The 12,268-nt window shown below is 44.5% G+C and overlaps 1 protein-coding gene across 2 annotated transcripts in view; it reads right to left on the reverse strand.

Annotated features, from left to right (window-relative positions):
- The window catches only part of Gda (guanine deaminase), an 85,855-nt gene extending 77,155 nt beyond the window's left edge, over nucleotides 1-8,700 (reverse strand). Inside the window, exon 1 of one of the 2 annotated variants that reach the window (XM_028893841.2) lies at nucleotides 8,419-8,700. In XM_028893841.2, the coding sequence (XP_028749674.1) occupies nucleotides 8,419-8,541 (123 nt within the window). In that variant the 5' untranslated portion in view covers nucleotides 8,542-8,700. The remainder of the gene's footprint in view (nucleotides 1-8,418) is intronic. The other variant, XM_028893849.2, reaches the window with a different exon arrangement.
- Nucleotides 8,701-12,268: the final 3,568 nt, after the last annotated feature.

Consider the following 12,268-nt stretch of genomic DNA (forward strand, 5'->3'; position numbering starts at 1 on the left):
TGGAGACATAAAAGGACATGGTATGCTAGGGAACCATGGGAAATTTATCTGATCATCCTCAGCTCAGGGATGCATCATGGTGTGAGCAAGTCATACTCATTCTATTCCCTTTTACAGAGAGATGACAATGGAAAAATATTAGAAAGAATTCCATGTCTAGAATTCCTCCAAAGACATTTGGACCTTACAATCAATAAATAGTAAGCCACAGATGGCTGCAGAAGAACTACCCATGATCCAAGAAAATAGCAGCCAGTCATGTGGAGGAAACACTAGAATAGGGAGAAAAACAAGATACTCTGATGTTTTAGTCAAGAGACAAAGAAGAGTTGGGAGAACAGTGGTCGAAATGGATATGAATGAACAGCCCTGGGAAACATAGCTGGTCACGACCGGGTATGAATGCCTGAAAAGACATTGATGTTGGGGCGAGCCAGAAGAAGACAGTGGCGAAAGCAACTGTTAATCCTTTGAAAGTAATGCCACAGAGCCACCTATTCAGGAAGGTGTCCTTAGCAGGATTACTTAACAGCCCCCAGTGTAACTGGCATTCTAAATACCAGAGATGTGAACTTTCTAGAAGTGGGTACTTTAGACTCTGTCCTCAAGTTAACCTTTAACATCTCCCCTCTCTTGCTTGTTATTCTAAATCTATAGAGAGGCTATGCCTGGAGACTTAAGATCTTAATTACTGAATGACCTCTCTCTAAACTTCAGAATATCCAATGAGCCCTGAAATTCCTTTCCATTAAAAAAATATGCTTTTAGTTCATTGTCATGTGTGTATCTGTACACATGTATGCCCATGCACACATATGACACTGTACATGTGAAGGTCAGAGAGCAAAGTAGGGGATTCTAGTCTTCCCTTGCAGTGTATGGGTCCCAGGGATTGGACTCAGGTCGTGAGCCTTGGCAGCAGATGCCATCACCTACTTAGCCATCTCAAAGGCCAATTATTCCTCCCTTCTTTAGTTCTTTGTTTCTTTATCTCTCTGACAAAAATTGTTCACTGTTTCACTCTCTAAAACAAAGAACTTGTGTCTAGCTGTCTGAGAAGCAGATTTGGGAGCTGACCCCAGGAGGTAGATGTCACCTAAGATGTTTGGGAGAAGGCACATAGTCCAGATGACTAGTTCCTCCCCAAACCTTGTTGGACCTCCTTTCCCCCACACCCCAGTAAAGGACCTTAGGGTCCCTAAGCCCAGGACAACAGAGACTTGAGAAAGTAACTACCCTCTAGCTTCTTCATATTGCCTTCCTTCCAACACTTGCCTCCCAAGACAGTCTGGACCTTTGCTTGTGATAATAATATGACTCTTTGAGGAGTATAGCTCAGTAAAGAATAAAGTGTCCAGAGGTTCGCATAATGAAGACACTTCACTAGCTCACAAAGGAAGTGGAAAGTAGGGAGTTTCAGAGTAGTTAACTCTTCAAAGATAGCAGAGCCTTCTGAGTGTGTCTGTGGGGGGATTTCTGGAGATTTAACCATGGGGGAAGCGCTCTCTCTCTCTCTCTCTCTCTCTCTCTCTCTCTCTCTCTCTCTCTCTCTCTCTCTCTCTCTCTCTCTCTCTCTGCTTCACTGCAACCACTAGGTGATTAGCCTTCTGGCCTTACCTAACTCATGCCCCTCCCACCATAATATACTTCACCATGGACCTAATGACAATGAAGTTAGCCAACCATATACTGAACCTCTGGAGCCATGAACCAAATATATCTTTCCCTTTTAGTTGGCTTTCTCTGATATTTTGTCACAGTGATGAAATAGTCTAGCACAGTCATAGTCCCAGATGGTGGCAACAACATCTCCAGGTATCCTTCCTCACATGAAAGCATCTAAAGAAAGAAAGGGCTTCTCTTCCCACATCCTGGAAACTTCTGGGTCCACTTCCTATATACCAGGACATCAGCAGCAGCCGCCCTTAGCTACCAAGAAAGCCAGGAAAATAAGGACCTGATAACTGGAAATAGGATTGTTAGGTAGCTACATGGGTATCAGCAGGCTTAGAGGCCAGTAAGGATAGACCCTTAGCCCAGAGTCAGCTTTGGACTTCATTGCCCCTTTTCTGGGTAATATCAATTTTAAGAGAAGCATCCTAATGGCTCCTCCTTGAGATTTAAAATGCTATATGAGAGGGAGGAATTACCAGGGATTTCCTAAGGCCAATTAAGAGACAGTTGTTATCTATTGGTCAAAAGAAGGAGAACTGAATTCTACCTCTAGCTCTGGGTAAAGACTTGACATTCCAAACTGGCCCCAAATTTAGAACATTGCATTTGACTATCTCCTCCTCTAAGAGATTAACCCAAATGAATCTGACAATGACCTCCATAGGAGACATTCACAAAAGGTGGCATACCCTGAAGACCTACTGTAGTGGGACAGGCCCATAGGATCTAGGAAATTGGCTCAAACCAGTTGCCAAGGCATGCACATAATGTACTTCCTTAAGAGCCAAGCAACCTACTAAAGAAATTGGAGAAATAATTGACCAGATAATGTACTTACACATTTCAAGAACCCATTTCTCCATGCTGCTGCTCACAGATCACCCTTTGCCTACTTTCTGGGTTCTAACCAAAGGGCATAAACTTTCCCTTGCTCCTTCCATCCCTTTTGATACAGGCCAAGATCCTAAGCACACTTGCCCTGACACACAAGATGTTCTCACAGTTTGACTGGAGACACTCATCCCACCCTCCTCCAAAACAGTTGTTGGCTCATCTCCGTTACTGAGTCTGCAGCTTTCTTGGACCCTACTTCAAAAGATACCATTATCTCTCCTTCCTCACCTCCCAGCAGCTGCTGGGATTTACAGCTTGACTACTCCATTCCTCTCAAACTCTAATAAAATGGTCCTTGAACTCCCTTCAGAACCCATTTAAAAAATTTTTTTTTTATCAATGAGACCAAGAATCCATAAAAGGGGACCACGATTCCAGGCTAACAGACTTTCCCTTGCTGGCTACTACCATGGTGTATCCACAAGCCAAGTACATTAGAGGCTGATCAAATTCAGGAGGTGTTAGTTAAACCTTAAGTAGTCGTGGCTCTTGAATTTTTGCCACAAATACTTTTTGTGTGTGAATGTGTGTGTGTGTGTGTGTGTGTGTGTGTGTGTGTGTGTGTTTGTGTGTGCGCACGCACACTCGTACATACCTATGTGTGTTATATTAAGTGTTGCAGGCCAAGTATGTGGGAGCATGCTCTAGATGTGATCTGTAGTAGAAGTTGTATCTTTCTTGACCTCTTTCCATTGCATTGTTTGAAGCAAGTCCTCTCATTGAACTGGAAGTCCACTCTGGGTTAGTCTGGTTGGTCAGCAAGCTCCTATGATCTGCCTGTCTCTACCCTACCCCCAGCCCCAATGCTGGGGTTACAGGCACATGCAGCCATGCCCACATTTTTATGTAGGTGTAGATTTGAACTTGGGCAAACAAGCCCTGCTGTGAATATTTTAGATGAAGAAAATGGCTTTCAAGACTACAGAAATCAGAGGATAATCCTGTGATGCTTGGGCATGAATGCATCATTTTATGAAACCCATATTCCTATTCCAGCAGCCTCATAAGGGGTAGTTAAGTCCAATTTCTCCCTTCAAGACTAAGACAATATTCTGGATTTGTGAGCTTGGCAGGAAGGTGGATCTTCACCCTCCCAAGCAGGAAGAATGGATGACTCAGAGCCAGGGATTTGTTATTTAGACCAAGAACTCTATCAAAGCAAGATGGCAAAGCAGTCTCAGATGAAGTAGGATTTCCTCATCCTGCCAATCTGGGGAACTGAAGAAACCTTTGCCAGGGCTACTGACCCTTTCTCTGCATGTTCAGAAAAATCCTCTTTTCTTTCAGATCCAGCTCAACAATCCTTCCATGACTGGGTAGATGCTGCCTCCTGATTTTCATACACATGTGCATATGCTTGGTAACCTGGTATGTGAGGTTCACATGCATTTATAGACACCACTCTGGGCTCCAGAAGTTAGAAATAAGACTATATGCACAAGCCATCATCCAATCCAGCTGACTAGACCCAAATAGCTACTCATTCTGTCCACATCTTCCTCCTCCTTGGATGATAACTGCTGGTGTAAACTGACCCTGGATAACTGCTCTGTCATGCATTATTCCACATAGTTTACACTTATAAAATATTTTAATACTTCCCACCACCTCATGAATTATTTTATATATAAGAAAACCTGCCGGGCAGTGGTGGCAAATGCCTTTAATCTCAGCACTCGGGAGGCAGAAGCAGGTGGATCTCTGTGAGTTCAAGGCCAGCCTGGTCTAGAGAGTGAGATCCAGGAAAGGCACAAAGCTACACAGAGAAACCCTGTCTCAAAAAACAAAAAAAAAAAGAAAGAAAGAAAGAAAGAAAGAAAGAAAGAAAGAAAGAAAGAAAGAAAGAAAGAAAGAAAACCTAGAAGTTGAAATGTTGAGTTGACCAGATTCACATAGGAGTAGGTAACAGAGGCAGTCTTAGGAGTTCATGAAACATTCTGCTACTGCTAAACCACTGTAGCTATCTCTAACCTCACTCCCTGGCATAGCCACACCCCTTCCCCAGTGCATGTTTTATCTTGAAGAATCCTAGTCCAACTCTACACGGCCTCTACCATCCTGCCCTGTCTTACATTGTGTTATCCTTCTCCTCTGCTTTGGATTTCTAATTATCTTTGCCTTTCGTCCTTTCTAACCTGAGGACTTTTTCCACAGCCATTCCTCCATGTAAAAGGTTCTGATCTTCTCCAAATCCAACCTGCCTATGGATTTCCACTCACCCTGCAGATCATTGTTTAAATATCACAATGTGTTCAACTGGAGAAAACCTTCCTCTATACTCAGACTGTTCCGACAAGTCACAGCAGGTGTGATATGTCACTAGATTATTGACTTCACTAAGGCTGTTTTCATACTTCATTCATTTATCTTCAGTGATGAGGTCAGCTTTTGATTCAAAACTCATTACACTTTTATTTATCACAAGTTTGATACCTTGGCTAAAATTATATATAGTATGTGTATCTGTGTGTGCTTTTATGTGCATGTGTGCAATGGGTGTAGGTGCCCTTGAAGGCCAGAAGAGGGCATCAGTTCCCCTAGAACTAGAGAAACAGGTGGTTGGGACCAGCCATGTGGGGTTGAGAATCAAATCTGAGCCCTCTAGAAGAGCAGCCAGGCTTGTAACCACTGCGCCATCCCTCTAAAGTGTAAGCTTTAAATTCAGGGGTTGTTCCTTAGGGAAGCAGACTGTTGGGGGAAATAGAACATGGTCTTTGGTCCGTGTTTCAAAATCTGGCTAAACTATCACATCCTCGGATGTGCAATTTCTCTAATCAGCTTCTTCACTGTAGTGGGAGTAATGTTGCCAATAATGGCCCAGTGACCTAGCAGTTGAGGATCCTGGGACCTTTCCCAGGTACAGCTTTATGTGTCACGATGCATGATGGCTGACACAATCACAAAAATGCACAGCTGAGGTCCAGCAACTGTGCCTCTCCCCACAAGGCTTGCCCCAGGCTGCAGCTTTCTTCTCTACCACCTAGCTGCACAAGTGTCACCACGGGGAGAGGGGCAAAACAGCCACTCTGAGCAAGAGGCTTAGGGTTTACTAGGGGCAGAGGAAAGGAAGGAGCCGAGATGACCACAGTTCGAGATCAGTATCAATTAAGTGCAGACATTGTCACACATCAGCTCATTCTATATCTGATTCAAACCTGATTCTACAAGGAGGAAGCTGAGACTTGGGAGAGGTTTAATGTCTCATTCATGGTCTCAAAGCAGGTGAACCCAGGGCTTAATTTCCACAGAGAATTTGCTTCTAACACCTAGGGCACCACCTCCATGTGGGCACACTTCCTCACTCTGGTTTCTCTGTAAGTGTACACTGAAAGTTCCAATCTTGCTGATTCTTTAAAGTCAACTTGACCCTTACGTATGTGGGAAAAACTGGGTAATCATAACATTTGAGCACACTGTGTTTCAAGATTAATGAAACATTTGAAAATGAATTATACATTTTGGAATTTTTATTTTTAAAAAGCTGCGTGCTGCTTAAGTGTAAAAATTAACCCTGAATTCTAAATAATACCAAAATATTGGCTACAGAGGGCTTTTTGTTTTGTTTTGCCTTTTTGAAAAATTAACTCATTTTTTTTAAATGTGTTGTACTTGAATGAATTAAACACAGTCACCATTGTTGGGTTAGATCTAGGAAAAAGAAGACAAGGAAAACTGTCCCTTCTCTGAGATGTTGCCCCAGACCTAGGTCTGGAGTAAGATGAGCTTTGGACATTTCACACAGTGGGTCCACCAGGATCACTCAGAATTTGATTCACCCACTGCCTTACCCAAGTCTCCAGAGATGCCTGTACGAATCCGACTCTAGGCCTATGCATTTGGGTTCTCTGAGGATGCTGTCTGGGAGTCAGTATTTTCACAAGGCTTCTAGAGACTCCCAATCCATCTCAAGCTGTGTCCTAACATTAGCTTTTAGAGCTCAGTACAACTCAAAGGTTCCCGAGCCTGATGATCCCAAATATTAACTTACTCACTTCAAGGACATACTAGTTTTTATATACCTTGGAATGCTTAAATAATAAGTATACAAGTAAGCAGTTTATCTTAGCAGCCTTAAATGTGAGGCATTCCCTACTTCAACATGAGGGAAATCAAATGCTCAACTATATACCACATCCTCGCCCTTTAAGGATAGGGAAGGGGTAAGTAACTGTCTTGCACCCAGAAGAGAGACCAACAATTAACAATCCACCAGCAAGGGGTGGGGGGTTCAGCTGAAATCTTGACTGGCTTTGTTCTGTGGCTGATTGCTAGTTCATTTTGTCTCATGTGAGAACGGCACCCTGAGCAAACTGAGAGCCTCAGCATGCTCCAAGAGAAGCACATTCTCCGACTCAACCACTAATTGCATGTTCAGGACACACTTATTCTTCTGTATAAACTCAAGGAAAGATTAATTTTCTGATAGCTTACTCCCTTTTCCTCCTTATTTCCATCATGTCCCCATACCTTCATCACATCAGTTACACATCTATTAGAACTGAGGAAATAGGAGGTGAATTGCAAAACGAAAGCTAACCGAAAGCTCTTGTGGTCAAACTAGCATCTCCTCCCTGTCACAGTCTCCCAGAGCCTGTATTTGGTTTATTGAGGCTTATACCAGGTAGGAGTTCACTGAAATTGAGAGTCATGGCCCTATACGTGGAGCGGATGTGCAGGTCCCCAGGTTTATCGGAGTCTCCATTAGGTGAGCTCTGGGACTTTCATCACATTGGAAACACAACATTATGCTTCTCAATGTAACAACAACAACAAAATCAAGTACCATGAGAAAACAAGGTTTGGGGAGCCTGTGTGGTGGCTTAGCAGGTAAAGGTGCATGCCACCAAGCCTGAGAACCTGAGTTCAGTCCCTGGACTCCACATGGAGGAAAGAGACAGCCAATTTGGCACATGTACACACACACACACACACACACACACACACAAATTAATGCTAACAAAATTTTAAGAATATCAGATCTTGTTATTCCCAAATACAAGTTACAATTCAATACTGTCAGTGACTCAGTGGCACCTACAGTCTTCATCCTGGCAGACCACAAACTGGTATACTTTGAGAAACAGTTAAACATATCCCGTTCTTCCCCCAAATGAAATGACTTTACGTACCAAACTGTCCAGGACATTGCTAATGTACATAGTTACCATCTGTATGAACAAGGAAGTAGGCATCAGACATCATATAACACTTGTGGAAACCTAATTGGGAGGGTATAAAACCTATAATCATAGAAGGCATTTTGAACTTTAAAATGAAACCGATTGTTTTGATGCATGTGTGTGTGTGTGTGTGTGTGTGTGTGTGTGTGTGTGTGTGTAGAGAGAGAGACAGAGAGAGACAGAGAGACAGAGAGAGAGAGAGAGAGAGAGAGAGAGAGAGAGAGAGAGAGAATTTTCCAGTTCTATCCTCTCCAGCATTAAATGTGTGTAGCCTGTAGCGTTAATGCATTGTTTGATAAACGAGCCTGTGAATGAAACCAGGTGTTTTTGCTTATTCTACCTGCTGAATTCAGTAAACAACACTAATCCAATGATACCTCCCACCCCCACTCTGTCAGCTCTATGGCAAGAAATCCAACCACATTTTCTAAGGGTTCCTACAGTGCGGTGCGAGTACTCCACCGCTCCTGGCTTCCGGGGTGTCATTCCACCCTAGCCAGGCTACGAACCTAGTGACCAGGCTGTCTACATTCCCTAGGAGCCAAACTCTCAAGTTCAACTCCAGAGCCACGGTGGTCACTCTGTGCCGGAGTGAAGAACCCAGGATGCGCAGCATCGCGCCAGGGTCCCTCCACCTGTCCGCGGTGCGCAGAACCCCGCGTCCACTCACTTTGCCGCTGTCGCTCACGCCGAGGAGGTGATCGCGAAGCACCTCCATGGGGCAGGTCCAGGTGGAGTGGACGAAAGTCCCTCTGAAGATGTGCGCCAGCGGCGGCGTCCGAGCCGCACACATGGCAGCGGCGGGGCAGCGCTAGTCCACCGGCCAAGGAGAGCGCACCGGGCGGGCGCAGAGCGGTCCCTGCAGCTGCGGAGCGAGCGGGAGCTGCTGGGGCTCGGGCCCTCGTCCTGCCCCCGCTTCCCCGGGCGATCGCCTGCCCCCTGCAGGCCGCGCCCAGGGGCTGGCTCTCTGCCTCCTCGGTGCCAATAGGATTTTTTCTCCTGTGAGTTGGCTCCCGCTCCCGTGGGGTGTGGTTTTCCTCCCCACCCTGCGTTGGTTTTGGATGTGTTAACTCCTTGAGTTATCGAAATCAAGCTGCTCTACCTCGCTTTCATGGCACACCTAAGAGTCATCACTGAGCCTTCTACACTCGTAGGACCATTCATAGCCTCAACTTGAGCACCAGGTTCTGAACTGGCACAAACGCGGTGATAAGTGCAAGGTCGGTTGGAGCGGTCTACCTTGTGGCCAGTTTCCTTTTCCGAGTCTGCAGGATGCAGGATGTGTTCATTCTTTGCTGGGGTTCTGGAAGCTTGTCTTACAGAACCCTACAGGGAACCCTACCACCAAGAGTTAATCTGGATCTCAAAGTCCCTCTCTTCAACTGGGGTCAATATTTTAGTCCTTGCACCCACCCACATACAATATCCAGGCTAACTTTTCTCGTCTAAGGTAGATGACTCGTTTGATTTATTCAGTTGTACAAGAGGAGAAAACGAGGTTCCCAGGCTAAACAGCAGCTGTGAGCTGAAGTGCGTGGATAGGAATCTAGAGACCATCTGCAAGGCTGTGAGTCTGAGGTCCTCAATTCCTCTTTCGTGAAAACAGGACTTGGGGCAAGTCACTAGAAAGCCTGTCCCGGTTCCCTCCTCAGACAGGAGCAGGCTCTTGTAGTTTGGTTGCAGGCTCAGGATATTTGGTTGCCTGGAGGGTGTGGATACTAAGTTCTCGCTGCTGCTCCCCACAGCAATGGGCTTCCTGTGAACCTGAAGGGGAGCTGTCTTATCATGACTTTGCCTCAAATAATAGCTCCATGCAGTGACTGTCCCTACCAGAGAGATAGCTGCCTCCTACCCGGAAGGTTTTCCTACTTTAATCTTCATATCCATCCTCAGGAATTTCATATTATTTTCATTTGCTTGTCGCCATCTCTTTTTAATGTTAATATAGTTATTTCTTTGAGAATATCATGCAATGTACTTCAATCATATCTACCCACTACCCCATTCTTCCTCTTAACTCCTCCCAGATCTACCCATGCCCTCTCTGTTTCCCTTTTCTCTTTAATATTATTGCTATGTGTATATATACGTATAAAGCAGTGTCCTCCACCTTATGAGTCCATTTAGTTTTGCTCATATGTATATGTTTTTAGGAGTGACTACTTGGTACTAGATAACTAATTAGAGGCTCATCCCTGGGAAAGACTGACTCTCCCTCTCAGCTCCCATTAATTGCCTGGAGCTCTTCATCTAGAGGAGAGGCCTTCTGATATGTTCCCCATCCAAGCTTGCTCATCCAATAACTGATGTTGTTGTTCAGGTCTGACGTAGGCTACTATATTGCTGAAATCTCCTGGGTGCAACTTTCCTGCAATATAGAAGACATGATCTTCAAGCAGACCTCTCGCTCCTCTGGCTCTTACAAAATTCTCCATCCCCTTTCCCTCATGTTCCCTGAATCATTGATGCAAGAGTTGTGTTGTGGATATATTAGTTGGGGCTGGACACTCCACAATTATTCTCTGCATTATGGTCAGTTGTTGATTTCTGTAATGATCTCTGCTGCAAGAAGAAGCCTCTTTGATGAAAAGTGAGAGTTATGCGTATCTGTGGATATAAGGATAAGTATTTAGAACGTAGTTAAAAATTTTACTGGTTTAGGAAAGTGGTGATAGTAGCTTCTCCTCTAGGGTACATGGCCTCCCCAGCAATCAATATTTGGCCAGCTTTACAGGATCAAACCTGAATTACCTCCTATTGAGTGGGCCTTCAGTCCTATCAGACAGCTAGCTGTTGGTTGTCTCCAAAATACAAGTGCCACTTTTGCACCTTTGGGTATATCTTGTCATGCTGGTCATTGTTGTAGTTTGTGGGCATCACAGCTGGATAGGACTGTTTCTCAGTTGACAGCTTACACAGCACCTTTTGGTACTATGAGAGGCAGTCCTCAAAGAGAAGGCTTCCAGGTCAAGCCAGCTTTATCCCTTCAGCTCCTGTGTCCAAACAGTGCAGTGTCTTTAGCAACAGGCACTTAACTTCAGATCTGGGAGGCAGCCAGGAACAATGCAATAGCCTAAACTGTTTTGGCTTTTATGAGGTCTCCTGGACTCCCTGAACAACAACTTGAAAAGAGGTTTCTCATGCCTGGTAATTTATTTCCATTTCTACCATCCACATGTGTGTGTACTGGTGCACATTACAGAAACGCCAGAACAAAGGGACTGTCCAATGCTTGAATGATGGCTGGTGTTCCTTGCATATTTATTAAATGAATGGATTTACTTTCCTCTTCCTGTAAGCAGAACACCAGTGAAGATACGTATCTACTCTGACTCCCTTAGAAAGGATGAGCCCTCCCTGCAGTGCCTGAGCTGGTTCCCACCGAAGTGAGCTTTCCATGACATGATGCTGGCTTTCATAGAAACTATTCATTTATTTATTCAGTCCCTTCACTTCCTCTCCACTAAGGTCACAGTTACAAATCCACCCCCACTTACACTGAACTTCCCTGGTTTCAGTCCCTGAAGTCTTAAGATTTGAGAAAACTCTCAGTTCCAGGCACATGGAGATGGTTGGTCACCTGCCAATGACTCGGGGTGCAGGCCGTGGCACAAGGGACCACTCGAATCATGAGGCGGAGGACGCTGCTTGACAAATTCCGGGAAAACTTGACTGAAACTTCAGTCGCCTGCATGCTTTCACTTTTAGGAGCCCTTGTTTGCGACTGCTCTAAAAGTGAAAGTCTTTTGCTTTCGCGTTTAGGAGAAGTTGCTTGCATGATGGGGAGTTTTGTGCTTATGCAGGTCCTGGGGGAAACCTTGAAGACAGGGTCGTGGCCTAAAAGGAAAGTCACAGAAGAGTCTTCCTTATGCCCCAAGGACTGTGGTACCAATCAGGTAGATTCTGAGAAATTTCTTGTTCATTTCTGGATACAAGATGTTACAACTATATCCTCCTCTGTGGAGCTGACAAGGACAATTAGGTCAGAAATGTCACCATGGGCTTCTTGGGCCCCCATGAACCTGCTCCCACTATAAAACCCCTTTACCTAGGGTATGAAGCATGTAAGATGGATGGCAGGGTATGGGTTCCTCCAAGAGGAAAAAGCTCAGTTGCTCATCTTCCTGATTTGGATGCACCATTGCCCTATACTGGAGCCTATATAGAGGAAATAAGAATGGTGTGGGTTGATGGAAAAGGAATCAGTACCAGGATCTTTCTTTCTGGGAGCATCTGAAAAAAGCAGGCCCCTATTGTGAAACTAAGGAACAGAGAAATGTTATAGTCAGCCAGTTAAATGGTTATTATAAGACATATTGTAAGGCTGGCATTTTAGAAGACATTAAATGATTCTACAGGTAACTTGGTTAAGGTTAAAAAAAAGTTTCAGACTGTCTAACACATTGTAACCATTTGAACACCGGCTGTAAAAGTAGGTCTATGCTTTGAGAAACTTGTAACTTCTGAATTGACAGATGCTGTCCGAAAATGTTTCAGATAAGACTATTCTGTACTTTACT

This window comes from Peromyscus leucopus, chromosome 1 (assembly GCF_004664715.2).
Source record: "Peromyscus leucopus breed LL Stock chromosome 1, UCI_PerLeu_2.1, whole genome shotgun sequence".
NCBI lineage: Eukaryota > Metazoa > Chordata > Mammalia > Rodentia > Cricetidae > Peromyscus > Peromyscus leucopus.